The sequence below is a fragment of the Micropterus salmoides genome, unplaced genomic scaffold (genome assembly GCF_014851395.1).
Source record: "Micropterus salmoides isolate LMB-PRFRI ecotype aquatic unplaced genomic scaffold, ASM1485139v1 Ms_hic_scaffold_13, whole genome shotgun sequence".
Lineage (NCBI taxonomy): Eukaryota > Metazoa > Chordata > Actinopteri > Centrarchiformes > Centrarchidae > Micropterus > Micropterus salmoides.
In genome coordinates this window covers 10,284,248-10,310,398 of record NW_024040374.1, presented here as the reverse complement: position 1 = coordinate 10,310,398, position 26,151 = coordinate 10,284,248, and the positions used below count along the sequence as shown (strand labels likewise).

Genomic DNA, 26,151 nt, shown 5'->3' with positions numbered 1-26,151 from the left:
CAGTTGAACCAAAAAACTCTTTTTTCTGTTCTATCATAAATCTTGAGGGCAATTATTCAAGTTTAATTGAATTAATACAACTAGTCAACCTGAAGCTGTGCAATACATTCATATTTGAAGCTAATAAGAGACTTTGCAAGGCAGGTAAATTGTTCCTGCAGGAAAAAAAAACAAAAACTGTTTTGGGCCGTGGACTGATAGGGTTAATAGATATAACAGTAGAGATGCTTTGCACAAAAAGTGAAATTAACTAATTTAAAGGGCCCAGCTTTTTTAAAATAAATAAAACATGAAGGACAATGCAGATTTCATGATTGTCTGTCTGTAACCATCTACCCTTAATCCATCAATGACCTTCACCTATCTGGACAGTTTTATACTCATTAACATTAATTACGCCTCTCTGCCCTATTTCCATAAGTTCTGAACCTTTGCATGGTTACAAGCCTTCTCACAATCCGGTCTTCCTCTGTCTCTATTACGTACCAGGGCTTTGTAGTCCAACTCTTCCATGGACCTGAAGAAGTCCAGGCTCTTGGCAGCGCTGAGCCTGCCTTGCTCCACCGTTGTGGTGTTCAGAGAGTCTAGGATTTCCTCCAGCAGGTTCATCTGGCCTGAGCGGGAGGAGTCTATATCGAGTTCTAGTGAGTAGGAATCATCGCTGTCCCCGAGGTACGAAGGAACATCGCCGCTGTCCTCTGAGGAGATCCTGGGAAGAGACAGAGACAGGCAGATTTAAACAGTGTTTCCTGTATTGCTTCAAAAGAAAACAGTTTTTTTTAGAAAGCATCAAATATATATATATATTTTATTGTGAGACACTGTGAAAACCAGTTCCTTTTGAAGAAGTAGTTACAGTGCATTAGTGACATTTCTGTCAACTACTGTTGTTACTAAATACGTCCACTTGGGGGCAGTATTATGATGAGTAAAAGAAAAGATTTAAACGCTTTGGAAAAGCAACTTTGAACCTGCTATCAACCTTTTCTTAACAGAATGTCAGCCAGCAAAAGTTCTCACATCTGAACACACATGACATACATACTTCATTCAGCATGAAAATGGCTTTAGTGACCAAATACTGTGAGGCAATAGGTAAAAAAACAACAGTACTTACTTGCTTGCACTGTCCAGCTCATCATCATCGAGCCCGTAGCCAAGCTCTCGAGGGCCCATGCTCATTGGAGACTTGTTGAAGTTTTGCTGTTAATGACAACAAAACAGCAAGTGGATGTTAGAAACAAAGAACACCATGCTAAAACTATACAAGTGGAGCCAGGGGGGACTCAGCTTAAAAGATATGAGACAGAATATGGTGTTCTGCTGAGGTACAGTTTTTCATAAAACTACAACTTGGAACTCGATAGAGAAAAATGCTGGTCTGTGTTTGGTGGGTGAGTACTAGCTTGTTTTAATGAGCCTGGATTGAGACTAAATCTGTCAAATTTGGGTCCAGAGATAAAAATCTTTAAGAACCCCTGCAGTATTTTATCAAACTTCAAGCTACTTAAGCACCGTGAGTAAAGATATAGCAAATTACATTAACCACTTGGATTGCAACACCAGTGCAAGTAGTTGTATTTGTCATTGCAGTGTTGAATGATCAGTTTGTACTGTGGTTGTCTGACACAGTGGGTTTAATAAGCCACCTGTGTACTATACTTAATAGGTGGGTTAAAGAAGAGACAGAAGCTTCACAGAGCAGGATACTCCCCATGGGAGTCCAAATCTGCCCCAGGCCACTTATTAACAGGCCTTCCACTATGGCGCACATGTTTCTCTCTCACTGCATGTGCATGTTCACTTATGTTAACACTATCTCTCTCTTTCTAATTTACTCTGCATTTTGCCTGTTTACCTTCTTACATACTGCTGCACACTGTCTGTTTTTTCTGCAATATCTCAAATTGTCCCTCAGTCTCTGCATGTTTCTTGTACACACACAAGCACTCATGGGGTACTGTTAACATGCTAGCACTGCTAGTAATCAGTGTGCGTTAGCAATGGGGGGAACTGCAATCGTTTCCCTGTTTTTTCCCCCTCACACAGGCTTAGCTCCAACTCTGATTTCTCTGTATTTTTCTCTGTAAACTTACATTATCTGAATTATCAAAGCCCTGCACAAAAAGGTTCTTTAAAATCCTAAAAGTGAGCTGTGTGCAGGGTATGTTTAAGAAGTGAAGACAGTAGTGTTTGTGTGCTTGTGTTGTGGTTGTGATAGTGGGAAAATCAGACACACAAAGGTGAAAAATGGTAAGAATCACTTATGATGAAAGGCAAAAAAACTGAGCGCAAGACCACAATAATAAAGGAAGGAAGGAAGTATTGAGAAGTGAGGAAAGATTCCTCAAAGCCCCAAAGAATGATGGGAATGGGGTAGGGGTGGGGGGCAGTATTGGAACTGTGAACCAAGCCGGTCTTGATTAGCTGACGCAGTGCCAGCCAGCCAGACGGAATGTAACGTGTGGCTGGCCTGGCCTCATTTAGGGCCTGTGTTCGGCCAGGGAAGACATACACACCCACATATACACACATACACACTCAGTCCCATACGCACCCTATTACAAAAAAACACAAAGAGTTAAAGTGCCATTTTCTCCATAAAAGTCAGCGGAGGAGATGTGTGCAGTAGCCACTTAAGCCTCTCTGCCATCGGGCTAAACACAAACACATGTGGTGGCTCCGCTGATTGGCCAAGCCGCTCCCCTTCCATGGTAGCTTGGAGCTATAATGAAAGAGATTTCAGAGGGGCTCAGGCCTGGGATCCCTAAACAGCCTTTAATGGATTCCTGTGTCAGGGCAGTAAATCTGGGGCCAGGCCAACATGCCAGCCAGCCAAAGCGGGCCGGCCGAGCGGAGATGCACCTGTGAGGCACTTGAGGAGGGTGGGGCTTGGGCCGACACAGTTACACACAAACACTACAAAAATGCACTGTATGTACATGGTGCGTGCAGTTATTTAGACTCTGCATTTGTGCATTAGAGCTGTGTTTGGGGAAGCGGGGCTTCTCTTTGCATCTAGGTGTTTATTAAAGCAAGGTGAGCCCAAACACAACCAGACACAGGTCATGAAGCCTGGCCCTCTGATCTCTGTTACAGCTTTGGTGCCGTCTACATGAGGAAGTTCCATAGGGAGCAATAAATGAATAGTAGCTCACTTCACGGCTTTATCAATTTGTCATTCCCTCTCTTCACTGTGACCCTTTACTGCAGCAGTTAAGATTAAACTATTTACAACAACTTAGCATTTTACGATAGAAGTGCCAAATTTGGCACAGGAGTGGGTTTATCACACTTTTTTTTAAGTGGCCATATTGTACATATTGCACTAATTTTACAGGTAATGTGAAGTACAAAGCATGCTTTTGTCAGTTACTATAATATAATATTTCCGCACCTTAAAATATGTCAAAACCAACAAAAGCAGCTAAATCTGAGATCTAAATTTAGATGCATTGTGTGTCAATGTAAACAACAACAACAAAAATATGGAGAGACTCCTCAAATTTAGACATTCACAATGAGATATGCTCAACCAGTGCAAACAGGTCCTGTGTTACAGCTGTGACAGCTCTGCCACCATCCCCACTTCCCCAGGCCTGACAGAACAGTGGAAAGCATGAAATAGCAAAACAACAGATTCTCATACTGCTCCTTCATTAGCTTCTCGCTGTTGGCTAATGGGAAGCTGAAAGGTGAAAATGAAAAAGCGATTCTCCTTCCATGCCTCCTCGGCTCCCACCCCCCCAACCCCCATCACTCTACTGTCAGTAACAGATGTCACCGTTTCTGTCTGCCTGGCTCTCGCTTCCCTTTCCTCTCCACCCCATCGCCACAAGTGAGACTGCACAGAACGCAAAGACAGCGAAAGAGTCAGGAGGAGATACAGCAGAGGAGTCTTGAAAATGATTTTTAAAAAAATGGTCAGGTTATTTAAGTAAAGCTCCTGTAGTTCAATCCTCTTGTGTTCCTTAAATCAAAGATGAGATCTGATATCTGAGCTTCTCTTGTACAGTGGATTGCTTTTATTTGCTCTGAGGGAAGGATTTCTTAATATTTTTTATGTTATTTAGTAACGTTTTTCACTTTGATCCGAGTCCCTGGCTAATGAAGTAAAAGAATCCTGATTACTTCCAGTTTAGGCTTCAGACATAAAAAGTAACACATAAACTCCTTTCGTCCGTATAGCTTACAAGCCTTTACAGTCAGATTGTTTTACAGATCGTGAGAAAATTAGAATTGTAAACATGACTAAGTTCTCCTTTACTCTAACCCTTTATACCCTCGGCTTCCTAATGCAATAAGTACAGGTATGAAATATATCTAAGAGGCCTCAAAAAACATCTTCAGATCAAATATAACAAATAACATTTAATTTCTGTGGTTATGAGGGGAAAATAGTCATCACCATCCATTTTAGTAGCTGCATTTGGAGAAACAAACTTTCCCCTCCTCTTCCCCTCCTTCCCTGCATGACCAGTTATGCGGAACAACTATGCCTCTCTGTGACAGGGCCAAACGCTAGTGGACTTTAATAGCCAGTCTTACATTATACATTTCATATGGTATTTCTGAGTGGGCACTGATCTCACAGCTTGGCAGTGTATGTAAAGAGATGCCGGTAAAATGCAAACAAACCTTGGGGAGAGGCAGAGCCTTTGCAGAAGTACGGCCAAGTCTGTGTCTGCCTGTTTAGAGCTGCTCAGTCGAAAGGGGGAGAAGGAAAAAAATAAAATAAACTGCTTTTGAGGCAAGATCTACTGCTCGTCAGTCCAACTGGCTATTGCTAAAAGCCCACTTCCCTTTCGCTAAAAACAGGAACCATATAAAAGAAGGAAAATGTGCATTATGCCCATTCTGATAAAATGGGCATGACTAAACTAATACAGTAAAATCACCAGGTGTCTTTCTGTGAATGGGTGGGGTGCAGTGCAGTACTTTGAAGGTGCCAGGAGATGGCACTTTGGTTTCATCGAGGAAGGCAGTTGGTCTCTGAAGTGGGGAGAAACTCTCTCTCTCACACACACACACACACACACACACACACACACACACACACGGACAGAGCTACTGTACTTTGAGTTCATTGTGATGCATCCTAACTACTACTCATCTAACAATATTTATCCACAATATTAATCTTACAATGAATATTATGAGTCATCTTCCATGAAAAATCACATGCACATATGCTCTATAATCTACAGTACATTAATATGCTTTAAAGTAAGTTATTAGCTATTCAGTTTACCCAGAAAGTATTGCTTTCGCGTGTTGCTCATATTATAGCATTTTCAATCATGCAGTACATAATGCACGCACAATGTGTGTGTAATGTGTTACGAGTAATACTGCAAGTGATGTGTTTTATAAATACATATTTGTATAAGCATGTTTCAATTCAAAGACACATGATAGTCCTTCATCCTGAAATCATTACCACACAAATGTACATTTTCCTCCGTTATAATACACTTCACAAGTCATGTGTACAGTGTACATATGTGTCCACTGGCCACGAACACAAGAGCTGTCTCCCACTGATGGAGCATACAAACACATCCTTCACACACACACACACACACACACACACACACACACACACACACACACACACACACACACACACACAGAGACAGACAGACACACACGTACACACTGCAGTATCCATGTGACTTTGTTCCTATTTTACATCTTTGTTAGCTCCCTGTTTCCCCTCCACCCTGAGCTGTGTGATGTTTTCCGGTCTGGCATTTCTCCCACCTCACCAGGTGAAGAGTCCAGAGCCTGGGGCAGAGCCCGGCCCCAAGCCTGCTGGCTGTCATTGTCCATAACACTGTCCCAACCTCTGCCATTCTGTTGTCTCCAACCTGAGGCAAACTGCTGAATGCCTGCATGTTTGTGTACATACAGCACACACACTCAAACACATGCTCACAAAAGGGCTGAGGTACAGGCACACTTTCTATGTGCAGATGCTTACAGAACAATAATACCACACACACACAAGATATACAAAATCTTATACTAAAACTCAAAAACAGACGTGGCGCTAGCAGACACAAAACCATACAGGAGCAACAACAATGGTTGTTTTGTGTTCTATGAGACAAGAAGTCAGCAGTCCAATTCAGTCTTGTTTTTGTCAAACGAAAGGATTACTCCTACATTCTTAATCAACAAGCTCACCAAACACAACAAATCACCCACATTGCCAGATACGGCTGAAATAGGTACGCAAATGACTGCAGCACTTTCACTTTGGTACATGTGTTGGCCGATCAAATAGAATATGAATTTCATAACTGATTAATTAAAGAAGCTATTCCAGGATCATTCATTTCATTTTTTGCAACAAAAAAAAGATGATGAATGATAAAAATGTTTCAGAATTTTTCTTTCATACAGGAGGATGGGAATGCCTTTAATCAGATCACATTTTTGTAGTGTCAGATACCAACATATTTCTGAATTTATAAATCAGGTGAATAAGCCTTTGTTGGTCACTTGGTCAGAGGTATGGACGTGTGGTAAGGACACAGGGAGTGGGTTATTTGGTGTATGTGGCATAAAGTCTTGAAGGTAAATAAAGAAAATATGTTATTATATTGTAACTGAATTAAGGTAAGAGTTTCCTTTCACAGTCATGAATACTGTTCAATCAGACGGACCATTGCACTAGCTTCAATACACACTTGCCACACTGCCAGATCATTAGGTATACCTAGAGTAGCTAAAACTATTGCGGTACAATACTACCTTTATGATGGTTACAATTTTCAGATGCAGATGGTGCAGATAGTGGTGCGGAGTTGAACTGTATTGCATTATACTGCTAAGTGTTTCTAATAATTAGTCTACCCTAACTGATACACACAGCATGCAGTATCAATTCAAGAAATGTAAGATTTTTATAAAAATTAGATTTTAGAACTGAAAATCAAAGACTGTCATTGCAATTTTGTGACTTTTTGGATTGTATGGACAAAGACAGGGCCATGGTTTGTCTACAGAACGGGAAGCATTTTGAAGAATAAAGAGTAATATTAAGAGTAGGCCATGGTATTGCTATAGCTGTCCGTGTGTGGCCACGAGAGGTGGGGGAGGTATTGTGATAAAGTTAGGTTTTTGAAAAAAAAAAGAATCCCATTTTACTTAAGCTTTATTTAACCAGGTTAGTCCCTAAGAGAGCAATTTCTCTCGCAAAGAACATCTGGTCAAGACAGTTGTGTGCAGAATCAGTAACAGTATCAAGATTTCACAGGAACAATAGGTATATGTTTGCATCATACAAACGTACTTTTGAGCCAAAGCTGAAATGTTAATATTGTGTGCTTTAAACAGTCAGGTAAAAGTAAATTAATTGCTAGCATACAGTACAACTAGTACTAACAAAACAAAACACAGTCTTCCTGAACTGGACATGCACAAGTTTTTGTGTTATTTTTCATAGTTTTATAGTTATTTTCAGCTTCCATTTTAAGTAATGTGCCTTAATATGTGTATAAAGACATAAACCAAGCTAATATGACTGTTTTATGACTATTCTGAAAGACTACAAAACATTGAAAGTAATAATTTCCAGTACAATTCCTTTCTAAATGTTTTGAAGAGTTTAAATTTTTCAGGGGTTACTGCACACTGACAGGCCATAAAATATCAAGGCTTTCTTGGCTTCTCAATTTTCAGACTTCGTTTCAGTTGACAGAAAAAAAAATCTTGGGATGTCTGACTGCACTCTCCTCCTGGGTTTTGAATGTAGGGTTCCGGGTAATATAATGATATACATAGGTTATAAGTAATGTTAAGAAAGGCAACGTGATAAAAGCAGAATGGGAGGAGCATTGTGTATGGCTGAAAAGAACGTGATGGACAATATATAAACACAAACACACAAATCCAGTGCTGGAGGACATGCTATCCTGTGTGTCCGTCCTCCAGTGGTCTCCAGGGACCCGTTACTGTGGCAATGAACAGGCCTCAATGGCAGGGACAGGGGTGTATATCCCAAAAACGGTGTGTATGTGTGTTTGTGGGTGTGTGCGCACATCAATTGCATGTTAACTGTTAATCTGTGTGTGTTGTGTCGGTCCCTCTTTGTGTGTGCACTAGCTGGGGGGAGGGTGTCCGAGGAGGCCTTTAGAAAAGCCCTAATTGCCGTTCCTCTCCTCTCCCCGGCCGTCACACCTTCTTCTGCGCTAAGACTTTCCAGCCTCATCACACACACAGGAAACACAACGCTAATTAGAGACAGCACAACCTCTCCTAATCACACTCTTACATGACTGTGACCAAAATGTCAGTGTCTGCATGCAGGCATGTTTTTTTGTGTGTTTTTCAAGACATAACTGGGAGTCCACATGCTGTATTTCATTTAATAATAAGAGGAGGAAAAGCTCCAGCTAGGAGTACAGGTATAGATAAGAGAGATAACTAGTAACACTGAGGTATATATGCATGTGTTTAATACTGTACAGGAGTATGCAATTCTAATTACATGAAACTAAACGTCCTACATCCAGAAATATATGTGCACTTATTCATTTAGACTAAACTACGGTGTTTTATAACTTTCTAACATTTTTAACTCTCTTGATAAATTTACTGATGAATGTGTATTTTGTGAGTGTGCATGTGCTTGCACATTGTATGCCAGCTCTGCACACAACAAAGAAAAAAAAAAGTGCTATCCACTTATGGTGCACAAGCAAATTCTTCAGAGGAAATGCTGACCAGCAGATGAGTTGCTTCTACTGTCCGTGCTGTTCAGAGAAAAATACTGAATGTACAACACAAGTGTGTTGAAAGAAAAAAATGCTTATCATTACATTTGGCACCTTGACAAACTACTGTGCATCGAAGAGCTGTTACAAGAGAGAGGAAATTGGGAGGGGGAGAGAAACAGAGAGAGGGTTGGAAATAAAAAGAGAAGAAGATGTGGGGATGGAGAGGGGAAGAAAGAAAGAAATGAGTACAAAAAGTGGATGGAAAGAGCACAGAAGTGGAAGACGACATCCATGTCAGTTAAAACTGAGCTCTGGTATGATCAGTCAGTGTACATGGAGTTAAGTCATTCACTGATAAACGTGTGTGTGTGTGTGTGTGTGTGTGTGTGTGTGTCTGTGTGTGTGTGTCTGTGTGTGTGTGTCTGTTTTGTCATACCCGTCTCATCTTCTGCAGTCTCCTTGGAGACAAGCTCTTGGTGCTGGTGGGAGACCCCGCACAGACCATCACCCCCTCTTCTTCTTCTTCCTGAGAGAGAAACGGTGTGTAAATCTTAGATGATTTGTGTTATAAATTAAAAAATAAGATATGTTAGTTCAAGAGTAATGTGAATTTGCATTCATATGATCTCATCACACACCGTGCTGTTATTGTAAATATTTGGTAGCGCACTGATCGCATCCACGACTGCTAATAGTCCCAAACAAATGCACTATTTACTATTTTACTTGTTAGAAAAATGTTTGCTAAAAACTATAGTCTCCAACTTTTTTAGGAAATAACTGCTTTAAATTAAAGTATATATACATGACCCATTTATAAAGACTTAAAAGTCTTCAGTAGGAAGGGATGGGTTTGGGTCTCAGAGCCACGGACATGGTATTAAAATCGGAAAGCAGTCAGAGAAGAACCAGCGTGCTGTTGGTTTAGGTCTTTTCATGGGTCAATAACACAGACAACATATAGCATATCACCAGCCTTACCCTTTAAAATAATCTTTAAGAGATTACAATAAAGATTCTCAAGGTAACCACCTCTTATGAGTTTCATTCCAATATGTTTGTGAATTGAGGTCCTGTGTAGACATCTGTGGCTGGCAGCAACATAAATGCACTGCAGAATAAAAGTGATCCTGAGAAACTTGAATTAATTCATTTATGTATTTGTGAATTCATTTATGAACACGCATGAAATCTGTTTAGCTTCAAGATCAAATAGATTTCAGCACCTCTATTTGCTTCTACTGTGTGTATTTGTGTGTGCGCGTGTTTGTGTGTGTATGCACACTGCAGAACACTGCGTACTCTTGTTCATCATCAGTGCCCTCTCTCCTCAGTTTCCCACTGACAGATCAAACTGCTATTGCCTTATCAAATCCATCAGGCTTATGGAAACATACACCTCGTTACATTAGCTTTGAGGAAATCACAGGCTCACTGATGAAATATGCAGACAATAAAAGAGAAAGAGGGGCCAGGGCTCGGATGACATGACAGGCCATAGCCAGAGGGGCGTTGGTTAAAAATGTACAGCCCTGAACAAAGCGCTAAGCAGGCTTCAAAAGTCATTAAAGGCTGCTGCGTCAGAATCACACTCTCCATGTAAAGGAGCCTTCCTGTCTGTTTCTATGAGGTGGGCGTGTGTCTATCTGTGTGCTCAGAACAGAATTATGTGTACAAGTGACAAGTGTGTGCATGCGTGCTTCAACGAGTGTGTGTATGTGTGTCAGAGAGGTGTGAAGGTCCGTGCTGCTCACCCTTGCTTTAAGTCTACCCTTAATGTCCCGGATGCCCCTCTTGGCATGACTCTTGGCCTAGGAGGAAAAACAACACACACATATTCACGGGCAAGCAGGCACAGGCACAGGCGCGCACACACACACACACGCACACGCACACACACACACACACACAGATTACTAATCAAAACATGGTGCATTAACATTCTGTTCTGGTTTCATGTAACATCAAGAAATGCTTTGATCCCTGTGGCAAAAACACGGAGACAAAAGGCTGGATAAGAGAGCCTCGCACAGTAACAGAGGGCGATAACATGAAAGGGCACCCTGACCACCTATTGTACGGCACATAACCACATTGTACTGCTCATAAAACATAGAGTAGGTATGAACAATGCTCCCATTCCATTCACTGTCAATTCTAAAACAGACATTAATATGTTTTATATCCAATTATTTATACATATTGGAGACAACAGTGCATTAAGCTTCACTAATGTGAATGCCTATTAAGCAGTTTTGCAGAAGAACGTACCTTTGTCACAGCTGTGTTGAAGAGTGCTCCTCCTCTCTAGGTAACAGAAACAGAAAATTATCATTTAGAGGCATTTTCACATTCAAACTAATTATTTTTTTATATTAAATATTCATATATGCAAACAGGTAGGGCTGGGCAGTAATGTTATCGTTTATCTACTTCTATTGCAATCATATCGCGACGATCTCACCAAATTTTCACATGAATGATTCAGAGCAAGAACAAAAATTGATTGAGGATTTGTGGCTCATGTAAAACCAATTGGATTATTTTATAGGTTTTTTTTTCGTACATGTCATACTGTGGTATAAAGCACATCCTTACAAATAGTGAGATAATTATTCGTACCATATCACCGAACACCCACAATGGTCACACCGGGCTAATATTCAATATCAAACACAACCAAAGCTCCCCCTGCAGCTGTAAATAGTACTCCAATACAACATCAGTATAAAAATGGTGACACCAGACAAAGTATTGTATCGCTGAGCCATGACAAACTGCATGATTCATAGCATTCAGGAGGTTTTTTATTTAGAAGCAGCCTAAAAGCGATGGAAGGGACTGTGTGTGATTGATTTCTACTTTCAGTTCCGCAGACTGACATTGTGGCACCCGATATCTCTCTGTGCCTGTCTTCTTTTCTCTCTCCGAGTTGCTGCATCTCTCTTCTGGCGTCTCACTCCTTTTCTCTGCTTGGTCTTTAGTGTAAGCACAAAGCATCGGCTAAACGGCTAAACAGAGTAAATGGCAGACGGCGTTTCAGAAGTCTGCAGAGGGAGAAGAGGAGAGGGGCCGAGGTGAAGGCCCCTGTTATAGATCTCTGTCAGTCAGGAAATGTGAACTTTAACAAACCTTTGAAGAGCACTCTAGAGAACTAATTCAGCCTTAGCTGACGGCATGGGGAGAGAGGGTGGGTGAGGGAGAGATACTCAGTGAAAGAGAGAGGGAGGGAGACAGAGGGGGGGCTGTGACAGAGATGAGAAGAGGGGGGGAGAGAGAGAGAGGAAACATAAAGAGAGAGAGATTGGGGAAGAAAAGAAAAGGACGAAAGAGGCAGGAGATGAAGGAGGAGGGAGAGATCTATGTTCTTGGGTCGGTTCAGCGGAGTAACGCCTGTGTTTGCTGCCAGATCAACATGTCATGTCGGAGGACGTCTTGTCACGTCAAATCACTTCTGTCTCCCTCCCTGTCTGTCTCCACTGTCCTGCTGCACGCGCCGCTTCACACACCAAACTACACTCTGCTGGGTCTGTACATTCAGGCAGCCCCTTCACTCCAAAGGCAACGCAAGGACTTCAAACACTGAGTCGAGTCAATCACACTTTCAATTAAATATAACTTGGGAATAAAATGAGAGAAACATAAAAAAAAGCCATAGATAAAAGCATTTAGGTATGATATGCGGGACACTCTGCGAATACCTTTACAGTGTGCATCCATTGCTGGTAAGACCTTGAATTACCTGAAAGGATGTATAAAACACAAGAAGTATGAATTAATCATTTTGCACTCAATAGCATTGTATTAATATTGTAAAGAAAATGTAACTATGTATATTACATTTTGACACACTTTAAATTGTAGACAAAACCATTTCTATATTGAACAGGACAGACATATTCACAATAACAGTGTCTGGTAATGTGGTTGATTGTAAAATAGAAATAAATAGAGATATTATTTGATGTCTTCTTTTCTCCCTTTTGTTATATAACCAATAATAACTAAGTAAAATATTTATTGTTGTATGTAAAATTAGTATTTGTAACTGTATATAAAAGGACTTTTGAGGGCTTTCTGGGTTTTTAAAAAGTTTAGAGAACAGAATTAGAGATGACAGTGAGGGTTTGGGTCAGAATCAGAACTGATAAGCCCAATAATATGACAGATGTTAAGATGTAACACCTGGATGACATTTCCTTTTTCTTGTCATGTAAATATGAATCAAACCTGACGTGTTTTGATCAAAATAATATAATTTGTCTGAGCACTCCTGTGGGATTTAAAATTTCTGATGTCTTGTACACAGTCACCACATGTAATAACCCTCAATCCTGGCAAAACATTAATTCTCTCGTCAATCTTCTCTTGCCACATTCAATCAGATTTACAAGTAACCTTTGTATCAGTTCCAATAAAGACAACAAATGACACTCAAGATGCATGTAAAATATCTTTAAAAAATGAGCCAATTCATCATGAGGCAGATTTTTTTTTACACTTTATAGCATAATGTTGTCATTTTTAATCAATAACTTCTGTTCTTCCAAAGACAATACAGTTCCTTAATTTATTAGTATGTAAAGAGCTTTAAGTGGTGTCAGATGGGCTTATGAGACGTATTATAAACATCCTTCTAACGTGACTCAAACAATAAGTAGTTAAGGTTCCAGAATTGTTTAAAAATTAACATGTTTTAAAACATACACAAGGAAACTACAGTGTACCATATAATTTACCATATTTTTAATCAGTTTATCTTTATTTTAGAAGACTTTCTGTCCATTGAATAGTTTGAGAGTTCTGGAGAGAGAGAGACATTTTATTTAGGCAGTGGACACATTTTATTTAGTTCCAATTTCTCCTAGTTTTGTTCACTGCTTTTACATCTTAGATATAGCAGAATAACTACTGCATGAAATATGGCAAATAAATATAACGTGGCTAATTGATAGACAGGTCTAGCACTACTCACTTCCACAGAAGCCCCCCTCTGTGATCTCTTCTTCAAACACGTCGGAGAAGCCGCGGCCTGCGTTCAATTTGGCCAGCCGTCCGTCGATGAACTGCAACCATAAATTACGATGTGCTTATTAAAGAAGGGAGGGAGTGGTGGGTGTGGGGGGTTGTGGACACACTTAAACAGATACACATACACTTACACACAGATTCAAACACTCAGGCCACAGTGGGGTGTTATTAATCCTACCTGACAGAAACTACATCCCAAGATTAGATGGGTTGCAGGTAATAGGGATTTGGTAATGTGGAGCAGGTGAGGGATTAGGGCAGCAGACTACATGCTGCACACTGTCTGAGACATGAGGAAGTTTCATTTCCTCCCTTTGTAACATGGAGCGCATAAAACTCCATCTCATAAACATGCCAAGACAGCTACACATTTCATGAGCACGGTCACACGGTCACATAAATATGTTATGCAAGCAGTACAAGCAATCAAACACATACCTCAACATTTGTGATTAACACAATAAAAAATAATTCTTTAGAAATGAAAAATATATTGTGAGTATTTATGACCAAATAAAAGCAATGATGAGAGGGGAAGGAAAAACAAAAAACAAAAATTATGTCAAAAAAAGATTTAAAAACATTGGTCATCATTTTGGCCCATTATTAGAGCTTTTGTTAGAGCTGTTATGGGACTGACTGTTGTACTGTAGTTTTTTAGAAAAAAAAATCATTCTAAACATCATCTTTCTAAATACTTTCTAAACAGGAAGAATTTCACCAAAACAATTATGTGAATGTAGATCACTCAGTCACACACATGGTGCACTGTTTTCCATTAGCTAAACCCAACCACACTGACCCCCGAGTTGCTGTTAGTTTCCTGTCCCATTGCTTACAATAACAGCAAATCTCAGCGTGGAAATAATACTTTCCAGTGAAAAACTAACTTTCTACTAGTTTGTGTGTGTTTTTCTAAATCTTTGTGTTTAACCTTAAACTAAAATCCATCTTTTCCAACCTCTTCAGAGGTTATTTGTGTAAAGGTAGGAGGGAAAAGCAGCTAACAATCAGTGATGGTGTCATTCAAAATAATTAGTATATATAAAGCATTTGGATTTGAAGCTAACATTTATTTTGACTGACGACTGCATTAATTAACAATTGCATTAATTAACAATCAACACCTCCTACCATTCAAGGAATCTTTTGTATTTTTAAAAACAACAGCAACAACAAATGGTGCACTATGATTTGTAATACAAATACTTGACAGCAACATATTGTCAGATAATTTCTTAACCGTAGCAAGCCTACTCCCACCTCTGCAAGTGTAGCCATTGTGTAACAACAGTGTAGATTGTTTTAGGGTGCTTTTCCTTGGGGACAGCCTGCTAACTAGCGACCGACACGGCCACCCGCTCCTCTGGTCAGAAGAGCTGGAAACTCATCATTAGATCATTTTAATGAGAGGTGAGACTGCAGGTTCCAACCACTGCTCCGCTACTTGGCTGGCCCAATTAGTGCACATAATCAACCCAAATCATCACCTAGCCAAAGCCTCCACTTATCTCCCCCTCACCCTCCCGTTCATTCACCCCGGCCAGATTACCTGCCTCACTGTGGTCCTTAATTAGACATTACTCAACAATGGCAGACTGTGATCACCACACACACACACACACACACACACACACACACACACACACACACACAAACCAACACTTAAAAACAACTTGCTTCTGTGCATGCAAACAAATGTGCACATACACAAACACAAGGGCTCATTTTCTTTGTTATGAGAGAGACCATAAAAAAAAGTGTTCTCAAAAAACCCCCCGATAATTTAAGGTCAGTACATCAGGACCAGTTTCATTCAAATATAAAGTATTCAGATTTTGTCAATATTTCTTAATCCAATTATGTGAAAAACACATTTACCCCATAAACATTCAAATAATTGTTTTTCGGTTCTGACTTTCACTAAACAAACAGAAAATGTGTATATAAAGTCCAGCCAAAACATGCAGAAGAGATTCAGGCACACTGACATTTCTACATGTCATTTTGTTTCTTGTTGCTTTTGCAGTTGCAGACAGCAGAGAGTTATTCCATCTGGCTACCAGCACATTGACTTACTCACGGGTCGGTCACAGTGGTCTAGATTTATTTAAACTCTGGAATTGTGGAGCCAAAACTGGGATTAGAGCTCTACAGGAGTTCATTTACAGAGATATACATGGAGAGCTTAAAGGAAATATAATTTTTTTTCTTGCAGACTGGGTCTCATTTGTGGCATTTTAGCCCATAAACTGTAGACACTCAGGAAAATAGCAGAAATCCCGTCACTCATAGGTTTCTGAGGGGATGTTTTGAAAGCTGGATTTGGGTTTACATCTCACCACTGTCTTCGCTAGTTATTACAGCATGGAAATCTAAATTTGGCCAAAAAGAAGGAAGCCTGGAGAGAAAATGGCAACCACTATCACTTTTCAGACTCATATCATTCAAAAATAGGCACAGAAAAAGATCTTTCTTTTTAAGCCTTAATATTTATTGACAAATTCATAACCCAACATTGCCACAGAGACACACATCAGAAGACTTCAAATGAGCTATTGAGACCCCAATGTCAGCCAGCATCTAGCAGCCATAAGTTGTTCTTAAAGGGAATCTTATATCACATCACATTTGATTACACTTTTGGCCATTGAGGTGGCAGCTAGTTTTATCAATCTTTGGCATTGGTTACAAAAAAATACAGTTTTCCATCTTACTGCAACTGCTGGGATATGGAGTCAGTGGAGTGGACAGAGCAACCATACGATCAGATTTGAAATCTAGTAATTTGGTTTTGCAAGTACACACCTTTCCCCCTTTCGATAAATGGCCCGGCTATTACATTCATATACGGAGAATGACGGATGATTATTGATTGATGGGACGCATATTGTCTACAAAGGCTTCTGGCAGTAAATCATCCGAGTACAAGTCCCCCTGCAGACTCAATAAAACTGTGTCTGGCTTAGTTTTGTCAATAAGAGGAAGAGACTTCATTAAATCAGTCTCTGCTAGCACAATACACACACTGTCATGTGTAAGTGTGTAGGAGCTGAGGGTGGTTGATAGGAAGCAGGTTAATGTTGACAGGCTTTCCCCCGCATTCTTTTAGAAGACTTCTCCCACTTGTTCTGTTTTGAACATGGGATGAGCTGGTGGACCGAGCAGAGAGGTAAACGTCCAGGATCAGAACAGAAGTGTTTTAGAAGGTGGAACTGTGACATTTTCGGAGATGTGTATGCATATATTAATTTTAGGGTCGGCTTAGTGTCTAAGATAAACAAGATAAAAGGACTTCTGTTTCTGCTTTTTGTCTCCTACACATGCAACTCAAATCCAGTTTAGATGGGTGTGGATTAGAAAAAGACAAACATTTAGCCAGGGATTATTTTAAGACCCATTTATAGGTGTGCTTATCCAAAACAATTTAAAGTAAGTCATTTGTTACAACAATACATTTAAATAGGGGTATTGAAAGTGATGGCCTTCAATATCGTGTGACAGCACACAACAGTCCTTCTGTTCACGAGGCTGTCCAGCTCCCACAGTACTAATGATGTTTTGCTGAATTTGCATGAACAACTCCGTGCTGTTCCCCCTATAAAACTGAAATTACTTGTGGCTGATCATGAAGAAAAAGAGCTGCTTTAAAGGAATGAAAATAAAATCACCTGCAGAAAAGTAATTTCCTGCTGAGATGGTAACACCTCAAACTCAGGTAACACCTCAACATTATGCATGCGTGATTCACTGTGTGTAATGTGTGTTGTGGTCTACCGATTCCAATAATGTGGTTTAAATTTGGCTCAAGTTTGACCTAGTACTCTTGACATGTAGGTGACAAATCCCACACTGTGCATGTGAATAAATTATTTCTATATATAAATAAAATAATGTGCTAAACATGTTGTTTCAGTCTTGACTAGCACCACTGATTGGTTGCACAATTGAGCAACCCAACCTGTTTGCACCACCCAAGCTTAAAAATTGCAGCGACCGTATGACACCCTGTGGTTCCCTCCTCTATCAACAATCCCATTGGGAAATAAAGCAGAATCTGTTTACTTTAGCTGAAGAATAGGGAAAACAAACAAGCAAACAAAATAATTAACTAAATAAAAATTTTAAAGAATGCTACTGTAAAAAGTTAACCCCTAATTGTCCATAATTATCGTATGTTGTAATATCAGCAATGCAACATTATATACGGCAAATACATAGCAGCCAAAGTTTATTACTCACTGTACGTTGCCAAATGCTATTTGTGTTATTCAATTAGAGGAACACCTACTAGACAACAGCCCTACTTACAGGACAATAAATAATGTGCAATAAACTAAAAATGGATTATGGGTGCATAATAATATAATAACAGGTGGTATTAAAGCAATCAATAACAAAACAAGGAGTAGAATTACTGGAAAAAACAAACAACATCTCCAGTCCCAGAGTGTAAACTCATGTATACAAAAATGAATGTGTGCATGTGTGTGGCCACGCAAGTTGAGTATTGTTTGGTTGTTTGCGAGCGGATATGGGTCATGGCCGGAGCATAGCTAGGGCGGACTGCTGGCCTCTCTCACTTTAGCCGAAAGAGGAGTGGAGGAGATAAGCTCAACCCCATCCCCCGTGCTGGAGAGGAGGAGGAGATAAGGGCCTGTTTCCCAATGCTACCGCTGAGGCAGGAGCCAGCCGGGAGGATGCTTTGAACTGCTGCTTGCTATCTGCTCTGCCTGGGAAAATTATAGACGGGGCAGAGTGTCCAGAGAAACAAAAGGCTGATTGAAGGCCGCTGTGCTGTAACTCTCGGGGGTAAATCACACTATCACGGGTCAGAGAGCACAAGGAAAAATTCAAGGGGTGAGAGGAAATTTTCTTCTGAGCCAGAGGTGTCTCCCCACCCGGCTCTGACTCGGCTAAGTTTAGTGTTGCTTAAGGGATTTGGGGGGAAAACATATTAAGAATACATGAGTGATTTTTAAGGGAAACTCATGTAACCACACATGAATAAAGGATACCTGCTCACACACCCCAGACACCTACACACACCCGCACACTAACCCACATACACATAAACACACACATAACCACAGTGGAGTTGACAATACTTTATACTCAATTTTCCGAGGACCAAGTTGAAATTCAGACCACAATCAAGCATGCATACAAGTTAAAGACAGAAGACAACCTTAATATGGTTTTGTACAGTAAAAATACTTTTTACAGGCCTGACTTATCATGGTTTTGTTTGTACAAGAGGCAAAACTGAGCAAACAGAGAGACATTAAGATGTGTGTTGAGAGATAACCTCAGTAAACAGTATATAGGGGTCAATAACCGCCTATAATCCCAGGCCTCTCTCTTTTCCATTTCCCCTCACTCTGAACAACTGAACTGTCAAGATACTAAATGCTAACTTTACCCAGTTGACAGTTCGCTGAGCAGAAGGGGTGCTGAGAGAAAACTTTTATCTGTAGACTTTCACCCTTCTAAATAAAAAAACTGCTGAAAAATATAAACAGCTCAAAAATAACCTGACACTGATGGGAGAGGACAGGGTAACCTACAATATAAGCACTCAGTCATCTTTTTCTATTTGTGCTTCTCTATGTCTTACAGGATAGAGCTGTGCATCTGTCAATGTCCCCATGTAAGTGACAGAAGATTTTCTTATATATAATTATGATCTCGGGATGAGGAAAGGTTCTTGTTTATGCAAGTTAAATATCTTTTAAACATTTTATAGGGTCGGTTCAATTTTACGGCTTACACTTCGCCAAAATGAGTAGTTAATGCAGGTTCCTCTGATCCACACACACACACACACACACACACACACACACACACACACCTGTTTGTACCTGTTTAAAGAGCTGCAGGTTAACAGCCATGGACAGGAAGTTCCTCATGGTGCTCGAGCGATGGTTCACAAAGCTCTCCTCACAGAACGTGATTGGCTCCCCCTGAGGAGTCCACAGAGACATTTTGGCAAAAATTAAAATAAACAATTAATACTAATTAGTTCTGGCTCACTTTTCTTTGTACCAATCTGTTTTTCACCATGTTTACTTAGTTCAGAAATGAGCCACAAGAACGGCGGCAGATGTGTTTGGTGCCTTGAACGGCAGGGGGTCTAAACTAAACAATGTTGTTTATAATACGAGTCATAGCACTAAGGCGCTCACATCATGTCTTTTATTGATATGCACTGTAAAAAGTCTTCGCTAACCAATGAGTATTTCAACTGATTTCTTCATTAGTGAGCTAAATGGGCTTGAAAAGAGAAAATGAGTCTAAAAGAGACACAGGAAGGAAAGAGGAAGGAAAAGGAAGGAGGAGGAAGAGTAAGAAAAAAAACCCAAAACAAAACAAAACAGGAAACGGTTCCCCTGGCGAAGTGCACACAATCTCCCCCGGACCAGAAGACAGTGTCCCAGTAAACTCCCCAGTATTCCACATGAACACATTATTACTATATCTTACATCATGTCTGTTGGCCTGTGAGCTACAGACACGGAGGATGACAACAGAACCACTGCAGGCCAATCACACATGGCCCCACAGTCATTTCCAATTCATGTTTTCTCATAATTAACATAATTCTCACATATTTCCATGATGCTCTAAATTCTTCTGATGTAAAACAATGTGCTTTGTCTGTTTGAGGCTGTGAGCACAGTGTGGCACATGAAAACAACTTAACAACACCGGAGACTAACCCCATTTTTGAGGATGGGTGGACGATACCAGTGGCCCAAATTGTATCACAGGAATAGTGTTCCACTTACATCACTAAAAGGTTTTAAGGCGTATTCTCTCGTAAAAGCCGAGTTGAAAGAAGCTTGTTGTAAATGTTCTCTATGTGACTGCTACAGCCTCAGACCATACTGCATCTAATAAAACTGAACAGCATGCTGAGACTAACAACTAACTGCTACTGAAAAAATGTCACAACTCAACTTTAAAAGGGGTTCTGTGTACACATCAGTATCCAACAAAAGCCTTTGGTTCTACTGCAAACTGCTACTGCAGCTGGAATCTTCCAACTGGACTACTTTAAAAGACTACAGAAAGAGAGCTACATACATTTTATCTATTTTAAGGGGTCACCACAGTTGCCCAGCACTAGAGAAACGGTGACAACCCTTTTCCTCTTCTGTCCTCTCCAGTTCTGCCAAGGTGTGTGACATCTGATTGCTTAATGAGGTGGCACCTGCCCTGGGGATGAAGTGGTTAAAGGCTCCTGTGCCAGCACCAGTAGAGACAGGCTCCTGGCATAGGGAATGCCGATCTTGCTGCCTTGCAGCCTTGTATGTTGTGTTGCTATTGTGTTTTTCACTTTGTTTCTTTTGGTCTTGATTTAGTTGTTTGTATGTCTTCATGTTCACAAATCCCATGGCTTTGGTTGCCTTAAATGTGTTTTTCTGTGGTTGATTTGGGTCGTGTTGGGTTACTTTTACGTCCCGTAAAAGTACATGTAAGTGTGACTCTCTTTGTGAGTGTATCTACACTCAACTTATGAAATGTATGTACATTATATATGAAGGCATTGTGAAACTGCTTCTTTATTTAGAGCGCATTTGGAAGCATTAAGGGAGCCATTACATAGAAACAATTATACAAAAAAAATTAACTAATCTTTGTAGCAGATGTGTTTAAAGTGTCAAAACAAGTGGGCAGTTCTCTGAATGTTCTTATCCAGGAGGAACTGAAGTTGCAGTTAAGTAGAAATATATGAATTTGTAAAAGTGTGTTATATGTATGTTATGGTGACTGAATCAAACCAAACCGAGCTGTTTATTCATACAGCTGTTTTGAAATGTATTTGAATATACAGCACTTGTTTTAATGTTAAAAATGGATTTCAAAATTATCATTTTTCCAAAACCACCTTGATAAAGTCATGTTCTTATACAGGACTCCTAGTGTATGTGAACACTTTTCATCAATCAGCTATACCTGAGAATGTGGAGGGTGTAAGAATTTGCATCTCAGTTTTCACTACTTCTGTGTGAATATTATGTGATGGCACCCGACCTCCCCTTCCTAGTGTTTTACACATCTGGTTGGATGATTTGAACTGGGTACATGCCTACTTGATTAGAACTTCAGCTAATTCTGCCCCTAAATAGTTCAGAACACACAGCCATGGAATATGCACACCTGACCTGGCTTCATCATTGGTGGGGAAAACTAATTTGATTTGCTACTTCAGGTTCTTTGCTGCTCTGTGAAGGCGAGAAGCACCTGGGGAAAGTGTCAATGTGAGCTGAAACTGATGACCTAAGAAATGTTGTTCTAATCAGCTGATTGCTTTTCAACTCATTATCAGTTTCCAGTATCATTTCATTTACATCTCAGCAAGACTCCTACCAAGCATCCACATCCCTCCTTCTGTCGAGGCATATGGGCCTGTGAACCACACTGCTCGGCTCAGCTCCGTCTGGGAAGATCTTTGCCTCAGCTCAGAACAATAACCAGCAGAGTGATATTCCACAAATATCAGAACACAGGGAGTATTATCAGTGTCTACATGAAGGAAGATGTGCAGTTGTGCATGTATGTTAACTCCATGGCTTTTATACAGATCCTGCCTGAAAGATAACAGGGATGAGCATGAGTGAACTGAGGAATCACTGCATGTTGTGCTCACACATACACAAACACACATACACTGAGTCTCGGTACTTGTGTCAGAGGGGAGGCAGTTTGTTCACATACTGTCTGTATACAGAGAAAAGAGAGACAGCATCAATAATGTAGCATCTTGACTCCGGGAGTCCACAAAGTCCAATTAATCTCAAAGCCAAAGGAACAAAGGCTTCGCTATTTGACAAACAGGACATGCTGTAGTTTGCTCTGCTCTGACTCAGACTTGATAAGTAGAAAAGATCCAGAAAAGAAATGTTAGGGGGGCTTAGTAAAAGAGAGTAAAACACCAAAGGTGGCTAAAAGGGATCTTCAAAGGGAACGTCCTGACTCTTTTCAGCTCCTCTGACATTTCACTGCCTCAGACAGGCCCACCTTAGCTCTGCGCTCTAGCTGAAAACACACCTTTTACCTTCAGTCAAAACTGCCCCAGTCTAACCAGACTCCAGTGAAATTTGACTCAACTCACCCAAACTGAGATCACTGCTGTATGCTACACATGCTGAAGAGCAAATTTATTATATTCATGTCTGTAAATTTTTCTGCTTGTGAATGCATATACAAGCTGTGGCCTTTATACTCAATATTTAATCAACAAGTTGTCTAGTTCTTAAATGCTGTCCAACAGAGTATGATCAATGTCAAAACATGGTAGTCACAAACATGTTTGTTTGCTGTCCAGTAGAGCGATAGGTCTGAGATGATTTTAAATGGTTAGTTCAGCCAAATAACAAAGAAAATCTTACTTCCTAACCTAGCTTGAGATGCAGATGGTTTAAGTTTTAGGTTTATGAGATATCAGCCTTTCTGTTGCCACCTCAGTGGATGTTAATGATATTTAGTTTGTCCTCACAGTATTGAGAAAGTATTTATTTTTTTGTGATTTGGGTGAACAGACCCTTTAAACAAGGTTAGCTGAAGCACTGGATGCATGTGTCAAACTATTACACAACACGAGTGGCATTAATGAATGACACTGGATGCTTACGGGTTTATATCGGAGGGCATCTCGGTAGGATCCAAAAAGAGCGGCCTGCGCTCTCAGGACGGCCCTCGCCACACCACTTCCTGTTGCTGTTGACTGCTTCTTCAGCTTGCTCTTTAGAGAGGACACCTGGTGGAAAACAAAGAGAAAATGTGGGAGGAGAAAGAGAGAGACAGAGAGGGGGGAAAGGGAGAGACGGAGGGGTAAAAGTTAAATTATCACCTCTGAAATTGGTGGAGGAAACAGCTAGCCCATTCTGGGTGTGAAGTATCACATTTGCAGGTCATCTCAAAAAAGGAAAGAAAAGAAAGGGGAAAGCTATAGCCTTTCCTCAAAGCTTATCTTTTGCTGCTGGGAGCACCTGCTGCTTCGCTAATTGAACAGAGGACAGGGGGCGGCAAGAGGGCGGGAACAGCAGAGAGGAAATGGAAACTCGCATCCTTGTTCTTCCTCTCTTACCCTCTCTCTCCACGCTGCCACCCCCTGTTCTCCTCCCATCACCTTCTTGCTTTTCTGCTTCTCCCTCCATTTCTTACTCTCCTCCTCTTTCTTTCCAGTCCTCCTGTTTTCCCCTCCCCTGTTGGCTCTCTCCCGAACTCCCTCTAGAAAGGGACTCTTGACATAAAATGTCTTTAATTATTTCCCCCCTCTCCTGGCTCTGTCTCCAGGACTCCAGGCGAGAGTGGAGGAGCAGCAGGCCCGAGCTTGTTTTAGGATGACAAAAGACTCACCCTGGCCACCGGGCCCTGGGGAGTCTGGGAAGGAAGTTGTCAAGAGGCTCTCCTCACCTGCTCAGCAGTAGTCTGACTGTGTTGTGGCAGAGCGAGGAGGAGGCAGAGATAGCGAGGGACTACTGCTCTCTGTGTGGGCTGTGCCAGCTTAGCACAAAAGCACAACATTTGATTGGGTTGCACAGGAGGTCTAGATTACTGTAATGCAGCTTAGTGTGGGCTGCAATAGTATGGTTTGAATCATGATTTTTTTACTTAAAAGTTTAACCGTTAACCTCAATTAATGAAAAACTGTTTAATTGCAATTCCTCATTGAATAACTTAACATTTTTTATTGTATATGCTATACTGTATACAAACATATAATAAGCCAAAAATGCTAAAATAAATGCTTAATCTCTCTGTCTGGAAAATTGTCACCTACAGAACTGTGCCTGTGGCTGGTAAGCATTTGGTCATGGGCACTACAGGGGTAGAGATTAAACCAGAGCTCTCCAGGTACGAACGTTGTACCTTCTTCACCACTTTGCTGTCTGAATATGGGTTGAGAAAACTGACAGCACACGCAGAACTGACAAAAAAGGAACAGAGTAAACTTAAAAGTAAATTTTTCGTAAGCAGTCAGCCTATTATATTTAACACTACACTGCATATTTCACCCGTCCAGTCTGTGTTCAGAGTGTGTGTCAGATATGTGTGTTCATTTACTGGCTTGTAAAGCAACAGAGAACATTTACAACAAATTCTATTAACTATATCAATACGTTTTATGCTGCCATTGGTAGTAGCAGTATTTGTGGGCAGGAAGAGAAGAAAGAAAAGATGAAAGGAGGAATAAATTGGAGGTTGTGTCTACCATTAAATGACCCCAGTTCTTGTGTAATGTAATAAAATTTTGATCAGGTCTATTTCAATCAGAAACGGCCAGAGGTATCAAGCTGTGTAGCTGCAGTGTTAGCGGGATATCGTGGTCTGGCGTCTGCAATTAGCCTATCTGGAAAAACTTCAGGGAGGGAGGAGAAGCAAAGTGTTAGCACAGCGACAGAGAGAAGAAAAGAAAGCGCATATATATATGAGAGAGAGAGAGAGAGAGAGAGAGAGAGAGAGAGAGAGAGAGAGAGAGAGAGAGAGAGAGAGAGACTTAAACTGGGACAAAGACAAAACGAACAGCGTTGATTCCTCTCCCCTGGGCTTTCTCACTCTCCACAACGTCCCCGTGCTGCCTTTGCAAATGCTCCCAGGCATCAAACAGGAAGTTTATCACGGATAAATTAACAAGTGTCATCTCCATATTCACTCATTGTGCTAAATGCTTTTATGTTTATGTAAAGCCTTTTCTGGAATTAATATTTCATGTTTATGTGCATTTTCACTGTTTTTTTTATTCTTGCAAATCATTAAACTGTCTTTTTTTGTGGTGGGGGGGGGGGGGGGGAAATCAAAGTGAACACAATGTCAGTCTAAGTGGGGGAGGCATACCCCAAAGACTGTCAGAGAAGATGGGATAACGGAGTTTACTCTGCACACAGTTCTGTATAGCAGCTTTGAACGGGTGAGAGCACTGCAGTGGCAAACACTTTTTAATGAGGTGGGGACACCACTTCACTTGTGTTTTGTTTTCCAGTGTTCAAGAAAAATGGGTGATAAAGCAATAAGTTCAAAGTTTCACATTTATTCACAAGAAATGATTAAGCATGATGAAAAATATTCATCTTTAGTCACATGTGGTGATTAACTGAATTGTCACATATAATAAATATAGTAGTAGTGCATAACAAATACCAGAATATCTTTTTTGCTAAATAGAAAAACAAAGCACAGTCTACGGTGCGCTCCTTCACATATTCAACACAAAAAAATCAATGTGTGTTTAGTAGTTAGATTTTGAATATGGCACCTATGCCACAATCACCAGGTATGTCTCCACAGTAATGGTTCTGTCAAACTAATTAACTTCTACAGTTTGAGTGAAGCTAACGAGATGCGTACAGGCATCAGAGGAAGGCCAGGCTCTACAGGTGATAACCCA

General features: G+C 40.5%; 1 protein-coding gene across 3 annotated transcripts in view; it reads right to left on the bottom strand.

Moving 5' to 3' along the window:
* The window catches only part of dennd1b (DENN/MADD domain containing 1B), a 108,802-nt gene that overhangs the window by 5,436 nt on the left and 77,215 nt on the right, over positions 1-26,151 (bottom strand). For all 3 annotated transcript variants that reach the window (XM_038715459.1, XM_038715460.1, XM_038715461.1), the window contains 9 exons: positions 23,395-23,520; positions 19,619-19,720; positions 13,702-13,792; positions 12,428-12,468; positions 10,998-11,033; positions 10,481-10,537; positions 9,163-9,252; positions 1,118-1,203; positions 487-709 (listed from right to left, as the gene is read on the bottom strand). In XM_038715459.1, the coding sequence (XP_038571387.1) occupies positions 487-709; positions 1,118-1,203; positions 9,163-9,252; positions 10,481-10,537; positions 10,998-11,033; positions 12,428-12,468; positions 13,702-13,792; positions 19,619-19,720; positions 23,395-23,520 (852 nt within the window). The remainder of the gene's footprint in view (positions 1-486; positions 710-1,117; positions 1,204-9,162; positions 9,253-10,480; positions 10,538-10,997; positions 11,034-12,427; positions 12,469-13,701; positions 13,793-19,618; positions 19,721-23,394; positions 23,521-26,151) is intronic.